The sequence below is a fragment of the Amblyomma maculatum genome, chromosome 1 (assembly GCF_055883805.1).
Source record: "Amblyomma maculatum isolate TAMU_Amacu chromosome 1, ASM5588380v1, whole genome shotgun sequence".
Lineage (NCBI taxonomy): Eukaryota > Metazoa > Arthropoda > Arachnida > Ixodida > Ixodidae > Amblyomma > Amblyomma maculatum.
The window spans coordinates 329,507,544-329,533,789 of NC_139344.1; the positions used below are offsets into that span (position 1 = coordinate 329,507,544).

The 26,246-nt window shown below is 50.2% G+C and overlaps 1 protein-coding gene across 2 annotated transcripts in view; it reads left to right on the forward strand.

Annotated features, from left to right (window-relative positions):
- LOC146207403 (uncharacterized) overlaps positions 1–25,992 on the forward strand; it is a 118,819-nt gene extending 92,827 nt beyond the window's left edge. The window contains exons 1-4 of one of the 2 annotated variants that reach the window (XM_084587116.1): positions 8,451–8,791; positions 18,760–19,142; positions 19,775–20,271; positions 23,074–25,992. In XM_084587116.1, coding sequence (XP_084443242.1) covers positions 18,924–19,142; positions 19,775–20,271; positions 23,074–23,479 — 1,122 coding nt within the window. In that variant the 5' untranslated portion in view covers positions 8,451–8,791; positions 18,760–18,923 and the 3' untranslated portion in view covers positions 23,480–25,992. Of the gene's footprint in view, positions 1–8,450; positions 8,792–18,759; positions 19,143–19,774; positions 20,272–23,073 lie in introns of those variants that run through there. The other variant, XM_084587112.1, reaches the window with a different exon arrangement.
- Positions 25,993–26,246: the final 254 nt, after the last annotated feature.

The window sequence follows — 26,246 nt, forward strand, 5'->3', positions numbered from 1 at the left end:
CCGGTCTTGCTGTATACGTAGTATACACGTTTAATAAGTGACTACTCAGTTCAAATCGTTTATTGCGAGAGTCTTTTGAAACAAGCCTTTTAATCACCACCGATTTCGAAGCCGTACGCTGACGATTGATGGATCTGCAGTTCCACTCGGAAAGGCTCAGACCTGTCTCAACTTCGTACGCGATTTGAGCTCAAGTCGGCAGCACGTCGCGCACTCAGCGTCCGCTGTTCACTGTCTTATCCATCATCATCATCACCCCGACCACCATCAGCACACCGTGTTTTGGGCTTCGTCCCTGAAACGCGCAAGCGGGGAAAACGACAGCTGCTGCTCTCCAAGCTGACTAGCACGTTTGCTGCGCCTAATGAGACCCGCAGCACAAACGCAGCCTGCAATTTCTCCGGTAGTCAGTCGCAAACATGGTGGAGCTAAGTCGAAAAATTGCGGCAATGCCCTAAGAAAACGTAGCACAGAACAACAACGCTATCCCCCGAGGAAAACTGCTCGGTGGAGAAAAGCGCATGCAACCATCGCGACTCGTTTCCAACGTAGCAATCACGCTCTGACGTGGGGCTTCTGTTTAGAAGCTCGCTTGCATATAACGACAGGGTCCCGCTGTTCCGGCCTCCCGCTTTCTCTAAATGAGGGCGGCGTGCTGGGAGGGGAAAGAAAAGACTGACGCCTTGTGGCTAAGTGCCGGTTATTCAGTTGAGAGGAAAGAAAAAGAGCGTTTTTAGCTCGAGTTTGGGGGTTGCACGAAAGCGCACAATGCACTGAGAGAGCCATGCAGTGGCACCTCACCAGTCGTCAAAGAGCTCTCCAGTGGTCCAGTGGTGACAGTGACAGCAACAGTGCTGTCGCTGTCCACCGCTCGTTTTAAGAAGCAAAGATCGTGACAGGGTGTAAAGAGCATTAACTCGTGTACCCAGACAGCTGCTTCATGACGCATTTTTATTTGCAACAAGGTTAGACAATGAACAACTTATGCTGTGAGCTTATTTTAAAAAGCCCAACGGTTCTGCTTAAATTCCATATATGAGTGAGCCCTAAGCTTCAGTGGAGTAAAGACGAGAGTCCTTTCGCGCTGCCAAGAGGGTTGGAAGCACCTTGCCTATAACGCGTCGTTGTGAGAGAAAACTCACGAGTATTCCTCTCGCTGGTGCTACGTAAACGGCACTGATTGGTCAGTGGATTACATGACGTAACGAGACCGCATGGCATGCCAGGAGCTGCCAACTCGAGCAGCTCCTTTGATATGTGAATCAAACCCTTCGATACCCTTAGGCATTTAGTATGGCTTGGCTAAAGAGGGGGTTAATTATCTGCGCCAGATATCCTCTCACATAATGGGGTACCTTGTGACTGTATGCTAATGAATATGTGTGGTATAATAGAGATCCACAAAGTGGTCCGAGTCGGCAGCAAAGGGTATGTATGCGAAAGAGGGCCCGCGTTAGAGGAGCCGCAGACGGAAGCTTTCAACGCTGTCGTGACAAACCTTTAAAGTCGAAGTGTCCCCAAAATTTTGCGTTCCACAAAAGCTGTAGCTTGTGCTTGAGTCCGTATGGCCCCTTGGTTACTGCCCCATAAACCGTCGCTTTTATAGAAGACATAGGAAATACTGGCCAGAAAATATTCATTTGTATTTCTTGACCATGCGTGCAACTGTCACTTTTGTATTGATTGCAGTTGTATATTCTGCGTCTCTTTATTGAGCCCGTAAAGGTCGGTCCTGATTTACAGTGGTGCGCATCTACTCGTTAGTAAATTTTTTTTGCGCTCTCTAGTACATCGAGCATGATTGTAGGTGAAACAGGGATGTAGTGAGGGGCTCCGAACCGCTTTGTATCATAGCTACAAATTTCTCAGCACACGGCCGCAATTTCACTTGACCCGGTCAGAATACCGGGCACTAACGCGTGTGATTGAACCTGCAATCTCGTGCCGAACAGCTGAACGTGATGTATCAGAATACAGAACTTCATTAAGGTTCAACACTTAGGCGCTTAATCACTATGGTCTGCTGGACGAGCAGGCGCTGTTCTTCCTCACCCTCAGCACCAAGCCAGTCCAGCCACTGCCAGGTGAGGGAGGGTGTGGGAAAGAGACGCGATTGCAATGCAACTGGGCAGGAAATACGCAGTAGGAAAGGTTAGCATATAAAGAGCAGGGCAGTTGGGACATGAAGGATCGCGGCGGAATTTATAGACGCGCAGGTGTGATGAGTGTGTTCAGCTGTATATGTCCAAGGGCGCAAGCCTCCCGTACAGAAAGATTATGAGGGTCGGGGTAGAGCTTGCGGTCTAGGCTGGCAGCATTGTTGAGATACATCACCGGCCTACCATGGGCACATATTTCGGAAGCAGAGGAGCGACCTAGTGTTTTGAGTGTAGTCAACGTTTTATTCGTTAGCATTAATCTAAAACTAAACATATACTTTTCAAGTCTGGGTGTTATCAAGAACACGCCCTCCCCTCCCCCCCCCCCCCCCAAAAAAAAAAAAAAAAAAAGTTTGCAGTAGCTTCAACACTTCTTTTTCTCCGACACTCTAGCATGCTTTGCGCGATTACCATACCGTCAGAATCATGCAACGGCGTCATACGAAACATGCTCAGTCATATGCCCAGGTGGCACAATGAATATTTGAATCAAAGCTGCGAGTAATCTGAGTGAAAAACGGAAGGATGCAAGTGCAACTCATTAAAATGCAGCAGGAAACTGTTTTAGACAAAGCACGCAAATAGCTTGGAAGGCGCTGTTCAGAACGCTCCTATTACGCAATAGTGAATATACGATGGAACCATAAGTACTTTCTCTTTGGCTTCCAGAATTTTTTTTTTTTTTTTGTCAGGCCTTAAAGTACAGGTCCGTACTGTACAATGCACGCATGATCTGACGAGGATTATCAAGACACGAAATCATTTGGGATGTAATAACTCGCCCCAAGCCGACGAAGGCCTAAGTACAGTCGCATGCAATGACGGTGCCGCAAAGCCGCTGCAGGCTGGTGTATATTTCTGCCCACTTCCTATGCTTGCCGGAGGGCACAGTGACTTCGGCGCTTCTCCTCTGAGCAACCCAATCTGTTACGGATCCACCCCTTGCCGCGAGCTTGAACTAATGAACCCAGATAAACTACCTCTGCCACGGCTTCCGTGCGATTGGTTTCAAAAGCGAGAGAAAAGCGCGCATTAGTATTCCTTTTGGGTCGCGCGACCGGGGAAGCCGTATTTTGTTCGAAGATGAGAAAAATAAAACGGCGAAAAAAATGAAGAAGCGAAGACCAACGCGGAAAGCGGCGGTTGCATATAGTATACACGCATATGGCGTCGTTTTTCTTCGCGTCGCAGCTCGGTTTTCCCATCGCCTAATTTAGCGTTTATCTGCAGCCCTTGTACGCGCGAATGTATAGTATATATACTGCCGCAGACAGTTCGGTCGAAGTTCGGAGATCTTGAGAAGAAAGCATGACTCGAGTAAGAAACTGGACGGCGCCACTGAAGATCAAGACACAAAACACGACTGCGGTATGGACTGCGTGCTCGTAAACTTACCACCGGCCGGCGCTTGCACACTTTGACATGCAGACTCCAGTATTGTGGCGATGGCGGCGGCGGCGGCGACGGTGCTGAACGTGGATTTCCCGTTCGGCGCCGGATATCCCCCGCTGCTCATTACGAAAAACACGCGAGGAAGCAGTGCGCGGCAAAGGAGGTAGCGGCCAAAGGACACCCGAAATTGCGAACCTTTTAAGTATCCAAATTAAATGGCGCCGCTTACACCATTCACGTGTCTGGCCCCGAGAAGACGACCGACCAAGGTCGCCAGCAATGCTGGCTGTTGTTTTCTTGTTTTGCTGTTCTTCTCACCTCACGCAGCGTTCCGTCTCGTCTCGAAAGTGAAACGTAGAGGGCGCGTCTGCATGATCGTCCTTCGCTGCCTGTTGCTTGCAGTACAAGAAGGAGATGGGGGCTGGAAAAGTGTTCAGAAATTACTCCGGCCCTCGAAAACGCCGCAGCATGCAGTGACAAATGGTTGCCCCGGCAATTCGCTCCGTCGCTGGCCGTGTGTCTCTGTAGGCGTGCGTGCATATAGGCTTCGTCGGAAAACGAAGTAGGGGAGGGCGCTTGCTTCGGCAGCAGCAAGCAGTACACACTACACGCAACGTGACCCCCCCCCCCCCCCCCCCCCCCCCCCCCCCCCCCCCCCCCCCCCCCCCCCCCCCCCCGAAAGCACATGGTCTGCTAGTGGGCAAAGCCTCCGCACCCGTGTGGTTGTGGTGTCATTGCCAACTAAGAAGATGAAGAGAGGGGGTTCTTTTTTAGCAGCGGAACGGACTCTCTCCAATCTCTGGAATGTCTCTGCGGTGCCGATCTGCGGGCTTCGAGTGAAATATGGGCAGGACCCTTGTTTCCTCTCTTCCTTCTCGCCTCTCCCTCCTCGCTTCAAAGGATCTCTCTCCTCCTGACTCTTATGGCGCAGCTTGTTCACTAAAACAAAGGCACACGTATACACTGGACACCGCGTTTACTCCACCAAACATACGTCTCGCGCGGACGACAGGGAAAGAAAAATAATTGAACGAGGAGGAGAGAAAGAAGAACATAAAAGAGGAGGAAAGAAGTGAAGCAAACAGAAAGAAGCGGCAGGTGCCGTAATCGGCCGCGATTAGCTGCAGCGGTCGCGCGCTGCCGATGTGTACACAATTAGGGGTCATCAGCAAATGATCGCCGCCACGGCCGCCGTTTCCCTCGCCCCCTTCTCTGCGCCTTTCTGCCTGTCACGCACTGGGGAAAGAGGAGAGGGCTTCTCGAAAGTAAAACGGTGACCGCGAGCGCGAGAAGAAGGTAAAAAAATATATACAGTAAGGAAGGAACGCGGGCGATAGTTGCACGAAGCCGTGGGATCTCCGGCCAGATCTCTCTGCTGCCAAGTCAAGTGCGCATGCCGTTAGCAGGGCCGTGTGCGCACAAGGCGATGGGAGGGGGAGAGGGTTGTAGGCTCCTCTATTGCGCATGCGTGCCGTTCTCTACACTGGCCAAGTTGGGTTGGGCACAAGTAGGGTACACCCGTATGGCCCTGTGTACCCCGCCGCGCGTATTCGCGCGGCCGCCGCCGCCGACTGCAGCGGCAAATCGGCCCAACTAAGTAATAGGCTGTCATTAGTGGCTCAATTCTGGCTTTGAAAAATCGCGGAACGCGCCGCCTGCGACCATGGAAACGGAACCAGAGATGCATGATGGCGAGACGGCAAATGCTGCTGCTGGCATACTGCGGTGACCTGCCCAGCTTTCGTTTGTGTTCTTGTTGGGCACTGTGGCATGCGTCTGGTATTCCGGAACTGCTCTTGCATCTACTTGTCTCTCGACGACTTCCACAGAACTGCTGTACGCGGTCTAAGCACTTATACGTGTGCATGCAAGGGAATCCTCCTCCTGCCCAGGTATATGCTATGCTGTGCGTGTCGAATATGTCTTTTTCTGTAACGATGTCTGAACTTTTCTGCTCTAAGCTGCAAGCTCTGCGAGTTCCATTTAGTTGTCTGAAAGTAAACTACAAGTCATCTAACAAATTAATACAGCCTCTACATTAAACATGTTGCAGAAAACACATGCAGATTTTCTCAGTTCAAAAATATATTTGGTCCAGATTCCCTATTAAAAACTGATTTCGGTGGAGCATGTCTTCGGTCGCCACGCCTTTTACAGACCTCAATAATGTGCCCTGATCGTCTCACTGTTAGCTTCCGAATATAAAGGATAAAGGCGCAAAAAGACAGTGGTGGGCAGCATCACTGTCAGCAAAGCATCACGTAGAACATCTCGCACTCATTGCACAGAACATCACTCGGCACTCGTGTGTATACAGCCGAGTTCAACAATGCCCTAGTTTCTCTTCCTTCCTGTCGATAGATCTATTGTTTCCCAAACTGTGCTCAACTTTTACACGTAGAGTTAAGTTTGCATGCGGCCTTGATGACAGCGTCGTACTGTCGTTTTTCCCCCCATTACGTCGCTGTCACATTGGAAGACAGCGATAAACGTCGAACAAGGAGAGGCTCTCAGTGACGAGAATAGCGTTTCTCACTCCGCGCAGAATATTCAACATGCGCGCCCGTCGAGAAGGGCGACGTGGCCCTTCAAAATGCGCGATAGTATAGTGCATCACGAGCGTATAGTATTTCGTGCCCACATCACGGTGAGGGGCGTTAAGGTCCGCGAGAAAAACGCTTGGGAAAAATAGCAGCAAGCAAGGAATCCAGAATTTTGGAACCCTGCGCACGCGGCGGCCTGTCACACAGCTCGCGGTTCACAAGAAGCGCCGCTCGCGCGGATGCCTTTGCGGCGTTGCGGCCAGAGCTAGCTGTCTCGCGAGTGATAGAGATGCGAACGAGGTAGGTGCGCGAGCGTGAGTCGTCCGAGCCGTCTGAATGCGACAGCGAGGCGGCGACATTTTTTGATCCTCTTCGCCCCTCTCTCTCTTTCTCCTTTGGATGGCGAGGCACCTTCGGATGGATAGGGAAAGAGAAAACATATAAACAGGAGAGAAGGTAGTAAAATGCAAGCAGAAAGAAGCACCTCTGAATCAGCCTTGGCTTCCTGTCTGAACTAATGCACGCGGAGAAGCGCGTACGCAAAAGCGAGTATATAATATATACGCCTGCGAGCATAGCAGCTTACACGGAACAGGTGTCGGAAGGCAGCATGTATCGCGTGGGTCGCACAGCGTTGATAAGGCGAACGAACTCAGGGAAGGCGCAGCGCAGATATAACACCAGTCAGGAAGTGTCCTAAACCAATTCGGCGCAACCTGCGGGCCCGCACGCATGTCCGGTCCTCAAAAGATGTGTTCAGGTTCATATTATACCTTGCTGGAAGATAAGAATTTGTGAAGTTAGATTTTGCTGACGAGATCGCCCTAACAAGTACAGATAGGAGGAAATGCGGGAACAGTGGATCATAATTGAGTACTGATGCAAGCAGCGCATAATGATATTGTAATCAAGCAAATTCTTTTCCTGGAGGTCGTGAGAAAGCGTTAATCAAGAAGGAAAAGGTGCATATTTGGCAGGCACTAAAGCTTGTGCACTTAATAGTGGAAAAAGTTGGAGGCATGTATAGCGAGAAGGCTTGAAAGTAAATTACGCGCAACGAAGCTTGTTGTGGAAAAAAAAAAAATAAGCAAAAATGCGAAGAGACAGACTATATTGGTTCAAACTGTAATCCATGCGAATTCTCAGCTGAAATCATGAATAAATTTGTCGTTCGCACGGCAACGCTACGAGCAGAATCCAAGCATGATAATTTATTGCATGTATACATATATAGGGTAAACATGACAGGGATTCCTATAGGGTGAGCTGAAGACATAAGTCAGGTTGTGAGATGATTCAATGCAAAGTGGTCGGTTTTGTGTGGCGTATAGGGTTAAGTCTGACTGGGTAATGCGGCCGTAGCCAACTACCTTTCATTTCAGTACTCGAAGAACAGTTCCGCCGCTTGCGAAGTCTCATATTCTGCATGAACAATTTCCTTTGCTCTCCTGTCATAGTTCCCAGATCTCGTGAATGCTAATACTGTCCACATCGTAATCCTTCGTCAGCGCTATGTGCAAGCCGTGAGTTTATTACGCTTGTTACACTCACCGTATACTTTCCTCCATGCATTCTTTTTATAGCTTCGGAGCAATGGCAAAATAGCCCGGACAGTTGCAGCCATAATGTAGCACTCAAAAGCAGCTAACCCGTCTTTTCACGCTCACTTACTTGCACTTGTAAATATAGAGATTACAAGAAGCCCCACGAGAGTCAGAAGGGCCGCTTCAAACCCCGCAATGGTGTGAAATCTCGAAGGCACGATCGTGACGTATTTTTTCCTCCCATCTTTCTTTGCCAGCCCCGCGACAGTCAGCGTCTCCGTGACAACGACACATCTGAGCCGCCTTCGAACATCCGCTCATTTTATTGCCTTTTCTTGATTTTCCTACTCACGTGTTTACCAAAAAGAACGTATACTCCAATTGACTGCGCATTAGGATGTCACATAAGAGCTAACAGCAAAATCCAATAGCGAGCATGCCGGGAATAAAAAGAAAAAAAATGGGGGGTACAGAAAGGGTAAGCGTAGCTAGCTCTATAGTCGGCATCGCTCTGAACTTTTTTCTGAACAAACAACAAGTGCTCGCGCCGTCCTCCAAACGCCCAGAGCTCAGAACCCGAGCCGCCGCTGCCTCCCCAGCCGCGCACAGTGCTAGAACGGGGGACGTATCGTAAAAATGTGATGGGGCAAGCGAGGCCCTCTTCCTTTTGGTGGCTACCGCACAGGTGCATGGACGGCCATTCATCGGCTCCCGGATAATTACTGCGCTAGAGAAGCGCCGCCGCCCGCTTGCCGAAAAAGAAGCCAACCAAGGAAAACCCAGGAATGATAAAAAAGAAAGACCGAAGAGAAAACGACGTAACCTGGCCGAAAAACGCGATTGAAACGCCCTCTAACCAACGAAAGAAAAAGAACGAACACGAAAAAAAAAAAAAATAGAGAGAACTGAAGAAGAGGAAGCGGTAGAAGGAACGCCGCCGCCGTTCACTTTTCAATGCCTGCATGCTCGCATTCAAAGCGGGTGCACGAGCAGAGCTGCGAGCAGCAAGGGCGGCCCTCCTTTTGGCGGCGGGCCGAAGCCGACGCGCTCCGAGACACGCGCACCACACTGTCTGTCGGCGGAAGAAGCAGGGGCGACCGCGCGTGATCCTCTTCTTATTCTTCCGCGTCCTCCTCCCGCTGTAACTTTAAAAGTACGCCTGGTTTGTATTATTCCTTTTACTTTTTACCGCTACGTCGTGTCCTGTTTGGACGACGCCGTTTTTCGTTTCACCTCGCCTATATCGCTTCCATCCTTTAATGCTGTCCCCCGCGGACGCGCGAGCCGCGGCGGCGGCGGCTGCTGCTGTTGAGGCTGCGACGCGTGGACATCAGACGCGCCGCAGCCCTCGCCAGACCCCTGGTCGTGTTGTCCATGCCGAAGCCTAGACATGTACTACGCCTGGGTGAGTGAGCTTGCCTGTGTCCCGTGGGTGCGAAGTGAAATCGGGGGCGGCGATTAGGGCTACGAGAACATGTAACGGGCAACTGAACAGGCAACCAACGGGGTAGATGGTCGGAGATGGTAACGTGGGCAGATGGTATCAACAGATTTGCGTGGCTATGGTGGTTGCAGCTGACGCAGAACATATCTGGAAATTAGTGAGATGATTTTCTATTGAAAGACAGGCGGGTATACGTATGCATTGTGTAGAACAGCGCGAAAAAAAAAGAAAACGACAGGGACGAAGGAAGACAACAAGACTTGTCTTCCTTCGTCCCTGTCGTTTTTTTTTTCGCGCTGTTCTACACAGTGGATTACCAACATGCCCAAGCTTCTGTTTTATACGTATGCCACGGGCTACACCAGCAGGAACACGGGTAGCCGGGACGCGAGACGAATAGATCGTATGCATATGAAAGAATACTCGAGATCCAGAAATAGACGAGGTTGAGCTGGTACATAGCAGGGGAAGAAAGAGGGAGGGGGGAGGGATGGGAGGAATGATAGAAGGTGGGAGAAGTTGTTGTTCTGTAGTCAACGTGCTGTCGCCGTTGACAACGTTGGTCGTACACCTCTTGGAACAGCTGCACGGCTAAGAGGAGCAGCATTTATTGAATGCTTTTGGTATTGTCCTGGTCTGTTCACTACCTGAAACTTGATCATTTGAAATCAAGACCGAAAGGCGCTGACATTCAATTCTGTACCGTCGCGGTTTTTTCCTGACACAGTCGTATGCCGGGCCGATGCGTCACAAGCGAGACCTTGACAAGGACAGCTCACTCCAGCAGCGTATACGTCACGACTACGGATGGAAGAGCCAGCAAATGAAACTGCGAGCGCAGATCTGAGTCGAGTCACGTGGTGTCCCCTCTCCACTTTATCCAAGCCCGTGCGCGCAGCTTCTTTATCTGACCATTTATCGGCCATCCGCTGTCGTGACGTTCGCTGCTGGGAGAGAAGATCATGCACCGGCCTTGTTAGATTCGCGGTAGTGACAGCCGATGTCTTAGCCAGACAAGTTTGACCAGAAAACTTGTCCCAACGGAATTGTTTTGAACTTGTCTCGTGGACACTGGCCGCTGCTGCTGCGGTACTGCGCCAGAATACTCTTGCACTGTCGATATGGGCGCCACAACTCGACCATTACGACGTCCTGAAAAGACGCGTGAAAATCGGCGCGTATATCTATAATCAGACTTAGTACATGCCCAATTTTACCTACCACCTCCCAACAATCAAGCGTATCTGCTTGCGCAGGCAGATAGCCAGAACAAGGATTGAAATGTTAAAACCATCTACAGATGCTTCGTTTCGTTTAGGGAATTTCCCACTGCTACAGCGCGGGTATATGGGCCACTCCTGAAGGAGGCAGTCTCATGTGAGCCATTTATTTCTTGGGCGTTTTCTGCTGAAAAGTGGTGTTGCTGCGGCTTTTTTTTTTTTTTTTGGCTAATATTGCCAACTAAGGAAGAAGAGGAGGGGAGGGGGCTCCACTCCACGCCCCCCTCATCCCTCCATAAGTCCACCCATGCACTGTTCACACACAGCATTTGAAGTTTACTTCCAATGCACAGTCGGCACTCGCAGCATTCGGACCCAGCTGCACAGTTCTCGCGAACCACGTAGCGTTTAAAGTGAGGTGATCGGGTCCAGGAATACCAGTTTGAAACGCATCGACGGCTGGAGCCCGCCCCGAGGACAGTGCTCTTCTCGAGCATGTTATCACAACGCGAACCGCTGCCTCCGCCACACGGGTAAACACCGGATCGAAGCGCTCAGATTTCTTTCTGCGCTCTCTCTCCAGGCCCACACAAAAGACGCGTTGGAGCGCTCACCTTTTGCTTTGTCATGGCCAACTCGAGTGCGGATTAGCTCCGGTCTTGCTCACGAGCGCACGCGCCCCTGAAGGCGAGATTACAACCGCTTTTACACACGCTTGAAGATGGAGAAGATGAAGGGGAGAGAAGGGGAGCACCAAGACGCGCACACAATGCAGTAAGAAGAACCCAGCCGCGGACGCGAGCAAGCGCCTCTCCTGTCTACGGTAGGTCTAATCTGGGCTTCCCGTAGTACAGCAGTCGCCGCTGTACACTTGTAGAGGCGCGCGCTCAGACACGGGCCATCTGGGTTTGCTTTCATCGGTGAGGCTGGTGTGCGCTCACTTTTTAATCCCCGCGCGGGGCTCGACACGCTCGGAGGCGTTAATTTGCCTTCTTCGGCCCGCGCGTGTGTGCCCCGGTGGCGACGGGAACCAGCCCCCCCCCCCCCCCCCCTCCCCTCTTCCAACTCTGTTCTCAGCCGCCCTTGCAAGGGTAGTACGCACGGTTCGTCGCCAAGAGTTTGTTTAGCGGATTCTCCACGCCGGCCATCGGCGGCGGGTGCGGGGGCGCGCTTGGCGGCGGCAGCGTCGGCGGCCGAAAGGAGCCGACGGACGGACGCGCGAACGTCATCGCCCCGTCGGCGCTGACAGGGCGCCCTCCTTGACAGGTCGAGTGCCGTGGGCTGGGCTCCGCACGGCAGACGTCCGGGCGCTGCTTTGCGTTTAGCCTTGACTCTTCGGGGCTGCTGCTGCTGCTGCTGCTGCTAGGTGTACGTAGACACCTCCTGAGAGCGGCTCCTTTTCCACACTGTTCGTGCACACGTGTACGGTGCGGACGGAACCAGTGACTTCGCGTACAGACACCTAGCTAGCGGGTGTGCAGAGGCGCAGTGGGCTGCGCTAGATCTGGGACAGCCGCGCGCCGCGCGGGCTGCTCAAAAATTTTCTTGAGAGGCGCTACCTTAATCGTACACGTGTATTTATTACACAGGAGAACACGGCGCTTGCCTACAAAACGTAGCAGGCAAACCTTATTGGCGCCTTTTCAGGCGCAAGGTGAGCAAAAGTGTTCAGCCAGGTGTCAGACTAGCGATGAAAAACATTCGCAGACAATCAGCAATGTCACCGTGGAATAGCACTACTGGGATTTTGTGATCCTTCAGCCAAAAAGAGTTGTAACATAGACAGCACGGAATATTTAGTCTGGTTTTTGGGGTTTAACGCCCCAAAGCGACTCACGCTATGAGGGACGCCGTATGTGGAAGGCTCCGGATAATTTACAGGGGTGTACTTCGGACTTTCACATTAAACGCTCAGCCTAGGATGCGGAGAAGTTAAGGCTAATTAGAGGGGCGAAGCTCGTTTGCGTTGCTCATTGCACAATACTGATGTGCAGTGGGTTTTTTGCGTCAACCTCACTAGATGGCGCCACATGTCTCCCTAACGGGCGATTATGTCTTTGTTTTGCACATATGCGCATATTTAGAGAAGTTTTCGTTGTTGCCCTCTGTAACCTCTACTAGGGGACAGCTTTTCAAAATTTTCTTTCTATTTCTTACTGGCGCTGTTTTCCTTTCCCTCGGCGCCCTTCTGTGTCCTTACGCTAGACAAGCAGAACTGCGGACTCATTCTCAGGATGTCGACGTTGAGTAGTGGTTTGCGAGCACGGCTAAGGAACGGTAAAATGGTGGTTAAATTCCTGGCGTGGACATGATTCAATTATATTTTAGTCGATGATTGACAGCTCACAGCGACATGCTATGGTGACACGGTTTGTCCACAGCTCCTGTGGCAGGCCTACACGCCACTCATGAGGCAAAAGATGTTTTCGCATTAAAAATGATAGCGATTTTAAATGATATTTGCATCACGGCCAGATAATGGCTCGCCATGCAGTCTTTTGTACTTGTCTCCATCCGTATATAACCTGTAACAGCTTGGTGCGTGGTATTATGCCAGAACGCAAGACTACTGAAAAGCTTGCTGTAAACCTCTCCACCTTGGAACATTCATGGCATTATGCGCAGCTGCAGCAGAGCCTAAGCGCCATGTTGTACAAAGTGCGTCTGAAGCATATAAGTTCGTGCGTTCAGATTTCATATAGCCTCTCTGTCCTCAAGGGAATCCTCCGTACACAAAATGTGTCAAACGTGCTGAGTGAGTGAAGTGTATACGCGTGGACGAAGAGATGAAGAGCCCGCCAGAGTGGCGCAGTGGTTACGGCGCTCGACTACTGTTCCCAATGATGTGGAATCGAATCCTGGCCTCGGCGGCAGCTTTTCGATGGAGGCGAAAAGCAAGGCACCCGTGTGCTGTACGTTGTGAGTGCACGTTAAAAAACCCAGGTGGTCGAAATTTCCGGAGTCCTTCATTACGGCGTCTCTCATAGCCTGAGTTGCTTTTGGACGTTAAACCCTACAAAACAAACAAACAAACAAGAGACGACGAAATAAAAAAGGACTCTTCTCGTCACGCCCGCTCCTTCACTAACTCAGCACCTTTGAACAACTGGTCCAATCTTCTACGTATCAGACGTATTGCATGACTGGCAGCAGGCAATGTTCGGGCAATATAGCATTCACTTGAACTCGTTTTAACTACACCTGCATTATTTCGCTTATCGTTGACTTGCTGCTTGAAAGTATAGCTCGCAAAAGTATAGTTACTATAGTTAATCTTCTCGCAAGTTTGCTATGTCAGCCGCAAATTACGTCTGTATCGTTAGGATAGGCAATTACATACCCACACGCTTGTTTTACGAACTAGGATTTAAATGCCCCCCGCTGTTACCGTGGGCTCGCAATCAATAAAGTTTGGGGGTGCTCTCTACAAATTAGATCAAAAATAGCCCCTTTCCACCTTCATTTTTCGAAAAAATGTTCGTTAAATCGAGACAGATCACGGAATTGATTTCGTTATTTCGAGTTAGTCATAGCATTGGATCCTATGGGTGTCTGAGGGGGATTTATAATATCTTCGTTAAATCGGGACTTTCGTAAAATCGAGTTTCGCTAAATCGAGTTCTGACTGTATATCCCAGAATGACATCTTTTTCCCGGAGAAATTGTATATGCTTCGCAGGTGGCAGCCATCTGGGATGGTCGCTATATAAGCACGATATACCTCCGCGGTCGTCTTCGCTGATCCCACTACTGCATGCAGCCAAAGCAACGCCTCATTGTTTTCTTTCGCGCGCGTTTTTTCTCTCTCTTTTATTTTATTTTTTTTTTTTTCTATTCCCCTGTGCGAGTTGTTCGACGGTGTTGCCACGCAACTGCAGTGGTAGAGGTTTGTTCGCCGGAGCTGTAGCGAGGCTACCAGCGCTTGCGAGGCGAGCCTGTATGCTGCACAACGACCCGAGCCACAAATCCAATCGGCAAACAGCGGCGCCTTATCCCCTCATCCTCCACCTTCACGTCTTCCCTGCCTTCGTGGCCGGAGGCCCACTGATTTACGCTTTCGGAACGCTCTTCGAGAACAAGGGGCAAACAGGCACGCAGAAACCTCACCAAGCGCGGAGGCAGAGAGAGAGAAACGGGGGGAGAGGGGGAGAGACAGTGTACGTAACGTGTACGTGCCTCTCCGGTAGTTTCCGCCCGCGCACAGAAGGAGATTTTAGCTTCGAAGTCAGCGGAAGCAAACGGCGTTGTTTATTGGGTATGCATTAAAACTGCCCACTACACGCTCTGTTTCTCCGCGACGAAGAAAAACCACGGCACATAAAAAGAAACGGAGGTTAACTGTCGGACGCATGCACGCTTATATGCGCTATCCTCTTACTCTCTCTCTCCGTCTTCGAATGGATGCGTGCTCTTCTTTCTTATCAAGCATCATTGCCCTTCTATTTCTTTCATTCCCGCGCCTTCCCCTTTCGTTATTTCCTACCAAGTCCCAGCATCAGCCCTCTTTGCTTCATTCACCGAGGGGCCGCGAGCTGGCAGAGGAGGATCTGACCGCCACCAACGTCGAAAGACCCCCGAGCGAACCAAGCCTTTGCTGCCTGCGCGACTGCTGTATACAACGTATGGCGCGAGCTTTATACGTTTCCACGCGCGACGCTTTTTGATGTGTTTGCTCTGCCTCCCTCCTACAGCGCGTAAAAGGGAGGAAGGGAGGGGATACGTACGAGACGGGTCACGGCGAAAGGTTAGGCTGAGATGCAAGAATGGGCGGACATCGTTATGTTTTGGGGCGGGCCATCAATATTTTTCCCCTCAGAGTGGGTCCTTGTCGGGACGAAGCAAGTGCATCCAGGGCTGTATATATAACCCTCAGAAGCAGTATTTTTTTTTTTTTTTTTTTTGCTCCGTACCGAAATATATTTCCGCGTTCGTAAACCCGCTCACATAGTATTCATAGTGCCATGCACGCAAACAAGGAGTGCTGGTTGAAAGTCTTACTTGCGTAAAGCGAAATAGGTTGCCGTTCTTACACACGAAGGCGGAACTCGTAGGCTGCTCGAAACAAGATGGCAGTGATCAGCACGGAATAGTGTCATTACAGGTGAAACAGGGCTTCATATTGCTGTAACAAACGAGCCATCATCATACAAGCAGTGACGTGTGCTTCTTTTTTCTTTTCCTTTTGCGCACGTTTCGGCCTGAGCAGACCTGCCTGTTTCCTTCCTTGATACAGAATGTTGCTTTGCGTAACATCCCCTCCCCCCCCCCCCCCCCCCCCCCCACACACACACACAAGTCACTGCATTCACTAAGCCCTTTAGTGTCGTCCACGTTCTGAATCAGCCATGCACAACGTAAGAATCAGTATTCGCTGTCAATGCATGCCATGGCATCTGGTTTCCACACGCTCAAAAATATTATATGGTCATTTAACCATAATTGTTGGGCCGACAAGTGAGGCACAATGTGAAACATGTTGTAGATCGCGTAGTTTATTCTCGAATCGCTGGTGCATAGATATCATTTTTCAGTGTGTTAAACACTTGTCGAACATAATATTTGTTACTCACCCTTTATGTAATGCCTCTCATCGAGCCCTTAAGGTAAATAAAATAAAATAAAATAAATAATCATGCTGACTATATACACAGCTGTGCCATCGCGTAGGAAGCTTATCTTCGTAACTAGTCCAACATAGCTGACGACACGAGTTTTAACTTACACAACGACCCCATAACTAACTACGTTGATGCCGCGGAAGGCAACGTACCACTGACGCCTCTACGAGCGGCGCCCTCTCATGCCTCCATGCTTTCTGTTTTAGCACGAACTACCTATATATGTTACTGCGTAACGACGGCATCAAAACAAAAGAAATTAGGAAAGAAGAACAGCAACAGTAGCAAGTGCGTGTAATGTGGGTTGAAGAAATGCAGCCAGCAAATATATCCGCATGACAAGCCGCGCGGCTACCGCTCGAACGCGGGCGACAACTACACACTCGTGCACACACGCACGGACGCTCACGAGTGAACCTAACACACGCACACAGAGAGTCTGTCACCGCGGCGTCAGGGACGCGGCGAGGCAACGCTCAAACGCAGCTGCCGCACGCGTCGCACAGCGCAGCGTGCGCGTCTCGTTCGGGGCACAAAAACAAATCGTGACTTGTCTCTCGGCGCCCGCGGCGGCGGCACCTGCCAAATGAACACTGCCCTAATGAGGACACACACATGTTCGACTGCCGCTCTTGCGCGACGCTTAGGCGCATGCCTCCGTAAATGTCGGCCACGGGTCGGCACGCGGCGCTTGCTTTGGTTTTATCTTTACGAGCGGTGCGGCGACAACACCGGGGAAACGAAGAAGAAAAAAAAAAATGCGGACACCCAACACGCCGCAGTATAGGAGCCGCACCAACCTGCCTGCGCACCGGGTTAATTTGTACTTACATGGCGCAAGTTGCTCCTATATAATATACTTTCGTACTTTTTTTTTGTTTGTTTTTTTTTGTCCCTATTTTGTCCCTATTTTGTCCCTATTTTGTCTTTCTTCCATCCGTTCCATCTGCTGCGCTCGCACTTTCTGCGCAGTCGACCTTATTACGCAGTGTCACGTAGAAAAGAGTTCTCAGTTTGATCTCTATCTCCCTCTCTCGCTATTCCTTTCGTTTTTCCTCACCCCTTCTTATCAGAGCGTGGCAGTTATCTCGCTTACGATACGATCGCCGTCGCAACGGCATAGGTGTTAAGTGTCGACCGCCAGGTGCTCTCAAGCACTCCATGAATCATGACCAGAGATAAGGATTTCTCCCGATTGTTTCACTGTTCAAACGGCGAGTGTGGAGCACCTATGCAAGCGATGCGCACTCTGGCTATGCAGTCCTCACGCCTCGGCGAGCTTGTGCTGATGGAGCTGTGTGAAAATTGCTTGACAGGCTGGCTACGGGACTTCGTTGCCCAGGCGCGCAGCACATAACGTAACGGTAACGTAGCTTTGCTGACGGCTATAGTGTGTGGTCAGTCTGGTGCGCCAAACATAAAACAGACTACCGCTACGAACACTGACGACCGTTGCAATCCCACCACAACGTAAACTTAAACTATGACGTCTTCTTTGCAGAGCACAGACTACCGCAGTGAAACAAGCTTTACAGATTAACAAAATATAACTCGGGGGACGCTGCTGTACTCAGTATATAAGCACCACAGACGATAGATGGATGTGTATAAACCTTCGCTTTCCGAGTGTCGTTAGCAATTACTGCAATTATTAGCTACACCCTTAATTGAAAACTTCACTATGCGTTATGCGATGAAGTTCCACAGAATATTTGCGTCACTGTGACCGTGCACACATCATGGCAGAGGGCAGACATAAACATCAGTTGTTGGGCTAAATGACCGGATTGCCGGACTGGTCGGGCGGTCGGAGTTCTCACTTCACCGCAATGCTTCAGGTAAATGATCGAGCTCTTCTGTGGAAGTAATTGGTCGGGTGGTCGGAGTTCTCACTTCACCGCAATGCTTCAGGTAAATGATCGAGCTCTTCTGTGGAAGTAATAAAAAATTGAATCCCTCGTCGCCCACACGCTTGCAACATGCCCTGAAGTCTGCACTGTCCTTGGCGTAGTGACTTTTGTACTTCACATCTCTTTGCTGGAGACTGCGTAGTACGCGGAAGGAAACAGTTCTTTCGCGGATTGCTTGGGTCATGGACTCTTGGACCGGTTCCTCTGACTGGGGCAGGGAGTTAGCGCTCAATTTTTTTTTCTTTTGCTGCTACATTCTTTTGTGCAGTGTCAATACGCGAAAGTGAAGGAACTTGCTCACTTTTCATGTAACAAATTGGTAACTCCGCTGGGGATTTCGAATTGAAGTCAATGTAATGGTTCATCATGAATGCGCACCTCAAGCGTTGCGTTTATGATCAATTATCGGTAATGTGTGCGTGTATACGCTGTAGGGTAAGCCACCTTATATAGCTAACGATGCTTAGTCCGCACGAGTTATTAATTGAAGAGCTTACTGAGAACCATAAAACACAGTTCTGTGATTGTGCGGCGCCGAACTTGAGGTTTTCAGGATGAAATTTGACGCTGCAAGAACAAGTTACATTTTTTGTTCAAGGGCTGAAATAAAATTTCATCAGCCATCTGAGCCCGCAACCGCATGCATAGCTCGTCTGCATGTTAAACGTTCACTTTGACCTCGCCACCATGCATTGTAATTCCGAGAAGAGGTCAGCGGTGGCTGATGATAAACTTGCAGTTAGTCTCTAGGGGAGTTATGGTTGTGCTTTTTTGGGGATAGCGGTTGTGGCGTCACGGTTATAGCCCCTGAAGAATTAAACCCCGTAGCAGAATCACTCTTTTTCAGTTCATATGCTGCGATGACGTACAGGCTTTATGGCGAATTGCGTTGACCTTCGCTGCCTCCCTTTTATCGTTATCCAATGCAGACGTAGCGCACTCGACGGCCAACAGCAGCAGCGGAGGTCCCGTCCAAGCGCAGCCGCAGTGCCTGCCGGCCGACCTGAGCCTGCCGTCCAAGTCGCGAGCCGTGGCCCCGTCACCCGCGGCCCTGCTCGCCTTCCGCAAGGCACCCGCCGCCTCCTCGGCACCCATGGCGCCGACCGCCGCCACCGCTGCGGGTCCCTTCGGCGGACCCTTCTCTCTGGGGGGTCCGCTTCCCCTGCTTCCGGGCTTTGCCATGACACCCTTCGCGCCCTACCCGCTGCTCTTCCTGGCCGGAGCCAGCGCCGCGGCCCACAAGGAAGCAGCCGGGGCGCAGCTTTCACCTGCCGCACCCACCGTGCGCGGGGCGTCCTCGGCCACGAGCACGGTACGCGGCCTTTTGAGATTATTAGAACGAAACTAAATGCGCGGTAAATGCTTTGCCGAGCTTACAGTTAAACCGAATCGTGAAGGAAGGGGCAGATGAAGTGGAAATGAGCTTAAGGAGCTGTATAAGCGCATGCCAATTCATTATGCTCAGGAACATATAGTGCCACTAACCGTGGTGCCCCGGCTTTTTTCGGAACTGTGGTGTCACAAATTCCCCATACGTCTGTAACAGAGGACTGGTCTGGACTTGGTTTCGCAGGGTCCTTTAATGTTAGTATCATTTTCCTTTGGATGCCACGTAGATAGCAATCCCATCAAATGAGTTCGCAAAATGTGATGAAATTTTAACTATACTACCTTTGTAACGCGATTTGTTAAGGGAAGCTTCGAGTACTCAAGGGCGTCAGCGAGCTTTATATTTGTGTTCCGGTATTCGTACGGGTTGTCAAGAGTCCCAGTCTGATTTGGTCTTAATCTTGCCCTAGGCTTAAGCTTATAATCAATTTGCGCTCTCGTAATGGCTCATGTCCCATCGGTGTATTGGTTGGCACAGCGTGTCTCAGTTCAGACGCCTCCACGTACGGACGCTATAGCTAAGCACTGGATTTCGGTGTGCTTTTCCCCACACAGCGCACCACCTCGTCCAGCGTCAACCACTCGCGACCGCGGGGCAAGTTCGACTTCTCGCGGCTCGCCGAGTCCGCCACGTCGCGGGACGTCGAGGCGGACGCGCGCACCTCGTTGCCAGAAGGCCCGCACCACGAACGGACGCCGCGACTGAGCCCGCACCAGCCATCCGCCATGCCTCCGCAGCACCACCCGTCGGCGACGACGCAGCGAGGGTTGCTGGGCCGGCCACCGCCGGCCTTCCCGCTGTTGCCCTCCTACTACTCGCTCCAGGGCGCCGTCGGCCCGCTGGCCGGAGAGCTCTTCGAGCGAAAGCCCGTGCGCGGCCGCGGAGGCTCGTCGCGTCCCAAGAAGGAGTTTATCTGCAAGTTTTGCCAGCGCCGCTTCACCAAGTCGTACAACCTGCTCATCCACGAGCGGACGCACACCGACGAGCGGCCCTACACGTGCGACATCTGCCACAAGGCATTCCGCCGACAGGACCACCTCAGGGACCACAGGTGAGACGAAGCGGATAGTAAGGGATGTCAGTGCTCGTCGAAGAACACATTGTGGTTGAAATTAAACCGGAACTATCCACAGCTGCAATTATTGCTCCTCCCATCCGCTCAAAGATCCTCCGAGGTGCACGCGGTGGGTGCGTTCACCCCGGCTAGGTAGTCGCCGTTCCAGTACTGAGAACCAATAGTTAATAGGCCGCACGTAATTTTTTTCCTTGAATAATTTAGACGAGTGCGAATGGTTTATCTAAAAAAAAAAATCGAGGACACCTAAACTCCTCTTTACAGATTATGCTGCGACAGCGTTAGCTGTTGCCGTTCCCGTCTGCGGCTCCTCTTGCCGATCCTCGATCGTCTGGGTGCACTTGCTTCTCGCTTTATTTCTAGTCTTTGAATATATGTGCCTTTGTTGCCTCACGTACGTAAAAAACGCCCCCTGAGAAAACGCCCCCGAAAAAATAAAAACAGTCCCCTGGACTTTTAATGTTTCCATCTATTCTTTCAATGTCAAGAGTGACCAATGGAATGCAACTTTTTTGTAAAGTGTGGGTTGCCAAAGAATTCATTGTTTGGTTAATTTTCCACTTGGAGTTTTTTTTTTTTTTAATTTTCTCTTTTTCTCTCTCTCTCTCTCTCTCTTAGAGGCCGCTTCCACGGCTTCCACGGGGGCATTTTCCTCCGGGAACGTTCTTTCCGGGCAGTATCTTACCGGGCCATTTTTTTTTTTTTCCCTCAATGAAGTTTTTTGCCTACATCTATATAAAGAGTCCATTCGTAAGCTGCAATAAGATTTGAAGGACCACCCGACCTAGATATCAGACCCCACATTCATTAACCGAGCCATACAGAAATTCAGTGCCACAGGTATGCCCTAGGTTCGACATCATCTGCAGGAGCTACCAGAGTTGACAGGTCCTGTCAACTCGGCCATATATCATTTAGTCTCGTAAGCTCACACAACCTGCCGACCATGCTATAACAGCAACGAGTGAGCTGTTTTACGCCCAATGAATCGTATCTGCAGCTCACGAAGCCAGTATATCAGAAAACTGGGAATGAATTTAATCTTTCGAAACATATAAAAAAAATTCGTTGCAAGTCATTTACGGCCAACTTTTTAACGGAGTACCGCAAACGCTGGTATGCTTATTATGATGACGACGACGATTAATATGATGATCATCATCAGCAGCATCACAGGTTCATGATGCTGCATCGAAGCATATATACCATCACGTTCCGCGTGGGATTTTTGGTAAAACTAGACCCATGTCGTATATAATGAAGCAGACCTTGCATTTATACAGTGTAAGCACACAGCCTGTCGCAGCATTCTGAACATTCGTTTACCCGTGCAAACAAGCCGACGACGCGTAGACGAACGCGTATGCATACATAATCCTGCTCAACGCATCATCGTTACCCTCCTTGGAGACACTCCGCAAAACGCATCGCCTTCGTCCGTGGGTCGACGTTATTAGAAGGCCGCGCAGATTGAATTTCAATTATCCCCTGGCGCGCGCGGGCAGCTCGCGTAAACCCTTCGACGACGCGGCGACGGGCGCCCACCGCGTGTTCATATAGCCTCCGTTATAAACAAGCCGACGAGGCGTGCGTCTGAGGCGTGGGCGGCGTACGCACACAGGGCACATATATACATGCATGGCTCGTGTAACTAAACTGCGTGCGTGAGCAGTTCGTGCAAGTGTTTCTCGCAGTACGTCCTCAGCTATCATCACAGGCGTTAACGTAGGTGTGTGCTCTGACGGCGGCTGCGGCAACGTTCATGTGTGCACAAGTGTTATACAAATTCTATATACGCGGGCAGATTTCGTTTAAATTTCATTTTTCATGAGCGAACACGGAAAACGTCGCGAGTATGCGCTGCTGGTGCACCACTGTTCGGAGTCAGCGCAGTGCAAGGCGAGCGATCGCTTTTGCGTTGAGCGGGAAAACAAAGTTAACACGCGCGTGCCCGTGCATCGCACGCCGAGCGTTGGCGTCACTGCGAATACTAATGACCTCATTGCAGATATGGCAGCGTTGGCAGGAAGGAGTCAAAGGGTGATGGCAGAAATAAAAACGAACGAGAAGGAAGAACGCCGAAGGTGGCGTGGGAACTGCCATACCCGTTTGAGCGCGAGGCCATTTGTCGCCGAGTTAGTTTTGATTGGAAACTGCTGTAGTGTGTATTTTGCTTTTGCTTATCCTTCTCACGGCAAGCCTTTGTTTCAGAACTTAATCTCGTGCGGACGACTAACCGATAAAAACAGCAAAGTGCCACTCGCGCGATCTTCCGTATGAACAGCCCTTTAGCCAACGTGCAGCGTGTGGTAGTCATGCTGACGTCTATTCTATAATGAGTTGTTACGATATAGCCAATTATACGCTTAACTTTTTGTACTATGCTTCGAAAATGATTTACGCTGGTTTAGACTCTTGTTACCCCCGACAGCTGACGCAGCTGTTCGGCAGTGGGAAATGTCGGGAAATGTCGGGGGTTCGAAAGGCTAATATTCGCCGTGGGCACAAATTGACTTCATCACGAAACAACGGCACATGACTCGCAATGCGATTATTTCTTTTCATAAGCTTGGCAACCACGAATTGTGCAAAATGCGGGCGAGGCAGGGGGGGAGCATGAAGGGGCTGTATGGTTACTCTTGATTTAACCATTTAACTGCTGCTGTTAAATTTGAATAATTTTGAAGCCACCGAGAACATTTCTTTGTCTCATTGATATACTGCTACGTTCCCACGTCGAACGCCCCTACAGTTTTCCTTCTCCCGTCCTTTGCGCAGGTACATCCATTCGAAAGAGAAGCCGTTCAAGTGCGGCGAGTGCGGGAAAGGCTTCTGCCAGTCGCGCACCCTGGCCGTGCACCGCATCCTGCACCTGGACGACTCGCCGCACAAGTGTCCCACGTGCGGGCGCAGCTTCAACCAGCGCTCCAACCTCAAGACGCACCTGCTCACGCACACCGACATCAAGCCGTACCACTGCCCTGCATGCGGCAAGGTGTTCCGCCGGAACTGCGACCTGCGCCGACACGCGCTCACACACACGTTGGGCATCCCTGAGGACCCGGACCTGGAGAACTCGTGCAACGAGCCGGGATCTTCCTCCAGCGCCATCGACATTGTGGACGACGACGATGAAGAGGACAGCGACCATCAACCCGCCGATATTCTGGACGTCGAGAACTGAGCCCCTCTCACTTTCAAGACTGCCTGCTAGTTCGGATGTGCGATCGTGCGCCCCTGAGCGGACAAGGGGTTGCTATGTGCGTGTGCAATGTGGGCTTGGACTCGCTTTCTTGTGTGACGTGTGGCTTCGCCGCTAGACGCACGTGGAAGGAACAAATTTTTACGCGACCAAGGCGTTCGAACCCCTTTTGAATGTGTAGATTTTTCTCGGAAAGGCGTCGTCCATGCTGCGACGTTATAAGCTCCCAACGGAGCAAGCGCGTAGCAAGCATTTTTTCTAAGGTTAATAAGCCGTGCGCGAACGGTTCTGAATAATTATTTGCTTGCACCTTCGTTCTCGAGTCTCCGCTAGAGTGGTGATGAGAAGCAAAAATGCAGAAACACTGTCGGCCATTCACCTTGTATACAGCTCCCCGCTTTTGAAACAGTGCCCTCGACCGACCATGCACTACATAGCAACCTTTACAGCTGGCCTCTGCAGCCGAAGGGTGGTAGGACGTTTGGCTTCCTGTACCATCTGTAAACTATTTACTTTACGACCAGTGAATTCTCATGCGATCTTTCTACGTGAGCTATTATCGGAGCTGTAGAGTACAGCCAATCATTATTTGCCCTTTATCTGGGAGTAAGACTCAAAAGAGAACAAATTTCGGCTGCGTGGACTGATCAGTAAAGTGTGTGACCATTCACTTTACGCGTTAATCCCAAACAGAGACGCTGCTTACTTTCCTACTGGCCGAATATGTGATTGAATTTGGCGTAATGCTGTTGATGGCTTCAGATTTCGCAAAATTAGGCTCTGTAGAAGCCGTGTCCGCCCTCCGAACTAAAGTGTCGTACAGACAATAGGAAGTTACATGATCCAAGGGAAGAGCAAAAAATGTTTTTGACCTCACAAGGCACCACAAAGATGAAGCTAGTCTTCTTGAATCTGAAAGCACCAAGGCGCTGGTGGTGCGTTGACAGAAAGAAAAAAGTGAGAAGGGTTCAACACTGCTGAACCGAATATGGAGTGAAAGCATTAACTGCGGGTGACCGAGCGTTCTTCTTCTTCTTCTTCTTCGCGGCTGTTCAAGGTCATTCGTGACTGCGGCCACGGACTACGCGATGGGCCGAAACCTGGCATAGTATTGCTTTCGCAATAATAATAATAATAATAATAATAATAAAAAAAATTCTTTTCCCAAAGAAGGGGGTGAGAGAGAAGGATACAACCTTGTCGCTCTGCAACGCAGTGCAATGACCGCTTTGACTGTTTTCACGCACTGAACGGCTTGCCCAGAGAATTTGTTAGGCTACGTGTTCAATCAACCCGCCGCATTTTTCTTTTTTTTTTTTTTTATCACCGACGCATATATACTGGCATGCCACGACCAGTCACTCGTAAAAAGTAGGGCGCAAACACACGTCATTTTTTTTTTTTTCCTGCGACCTATGTGAAGAAGACGTTTGACGAATTCTCGACCCCACCTGACGGAAATACGCTTGGACGTTCTTGCGCGCCTTGCGACATGTATACACCATAGGGAAGTCGCCGCCGTGTGCCGACCACGTCGTCCTGGAATGTGCTTGCGCGTGTGTTTGTGGTGAAAAAAAAAAGAAAATCCAGAGTGAGTTACAGTAGATGCTATAGGGCTGCAATGTCCTGCAACGTGTGCATCGACTTTCGGGCTACAGTCCTTTGCTGGCCGCTTCACTGTGAAATAGGACCCGTGAGTGAACGAGCAACGCTGAATGTGACTTGTCCGTATCTCTCAATTTTCTCGGCATGCTGTTTATTTTATCTTGCACCCGCAATTTTCAAAGTGGTGGTGTATTCACTAGGAGTTGCGTATAGTTTTGGACTTGTTGACTCCGCGTGTTTTGCTTTATTTGTTTATTTCTTCCTCTTGTTCCAACGATGTGGGGGTTCATAGCCGATTAGCCTTCAGACAGTGCGTAAGTTATTGATTAACGTATTTATAGGTCGAGTCTTCTGAGTTAGCTTCAAAGAAATGCGTGACTTTGTAAGTGCAATATCTGCGTGCTCACGGCGGATTAGTTATGACGCTTTTACTGTTTGTAACAAAAGAAGCTGCTCGGTGAACAAGCGCTTAGTTGTGTAACGCAAGTTCATCAATCAGCAGGTAACCATGGTAAAAAGATGCTCCACGGATACAGAACGCTTCCTCATGTTAGAGTTCGTGGGAAACAACGCTAAAACAGAATATTATAACTGGGCCGAATAAGGCAGCGATTTTACAGCTGATCTTTGCGCCTGCTTATATGTCTGAGACACAACATGTTGTCACATCCCGACAATGGGGCAAGATATATTCCAAGCAGATTGCAGCGACACAAATGTTGAGATGGTAGTTTCAAGAGCACTCTCCATTAGTATTTTAATTAATCTTACTTTCCTATAGAGTGGACAGCCATACAGAGCGATTCTACTTAAATGCCCATGAAAGGTAATAATAAGCGCTGGTTTGGCGCATACCACCAAGAAACTTTGAAGTAAAAAAAAAAAAAAAAGGCTGGTTATATAGATCTCCAATTCATGCCCCGGTCAGTTAGCCTAAATCGAACAGCTCGTTAAGATTTAGGTACGTTGTAAGCCCCTAGCGGCACATTTGGCACTGTGCCGCAAAGGCTTACACGCATTGACGAAACTGTGCCATTCAGTGAACGAGATCGCTGAGCACAAGCCCTTTCACGGCCCGTTGTGCTCACGTCAAACAGACGATCAATTTAATTAACCAGCTGAGCTAAACCCTCCCAGTTTTTTT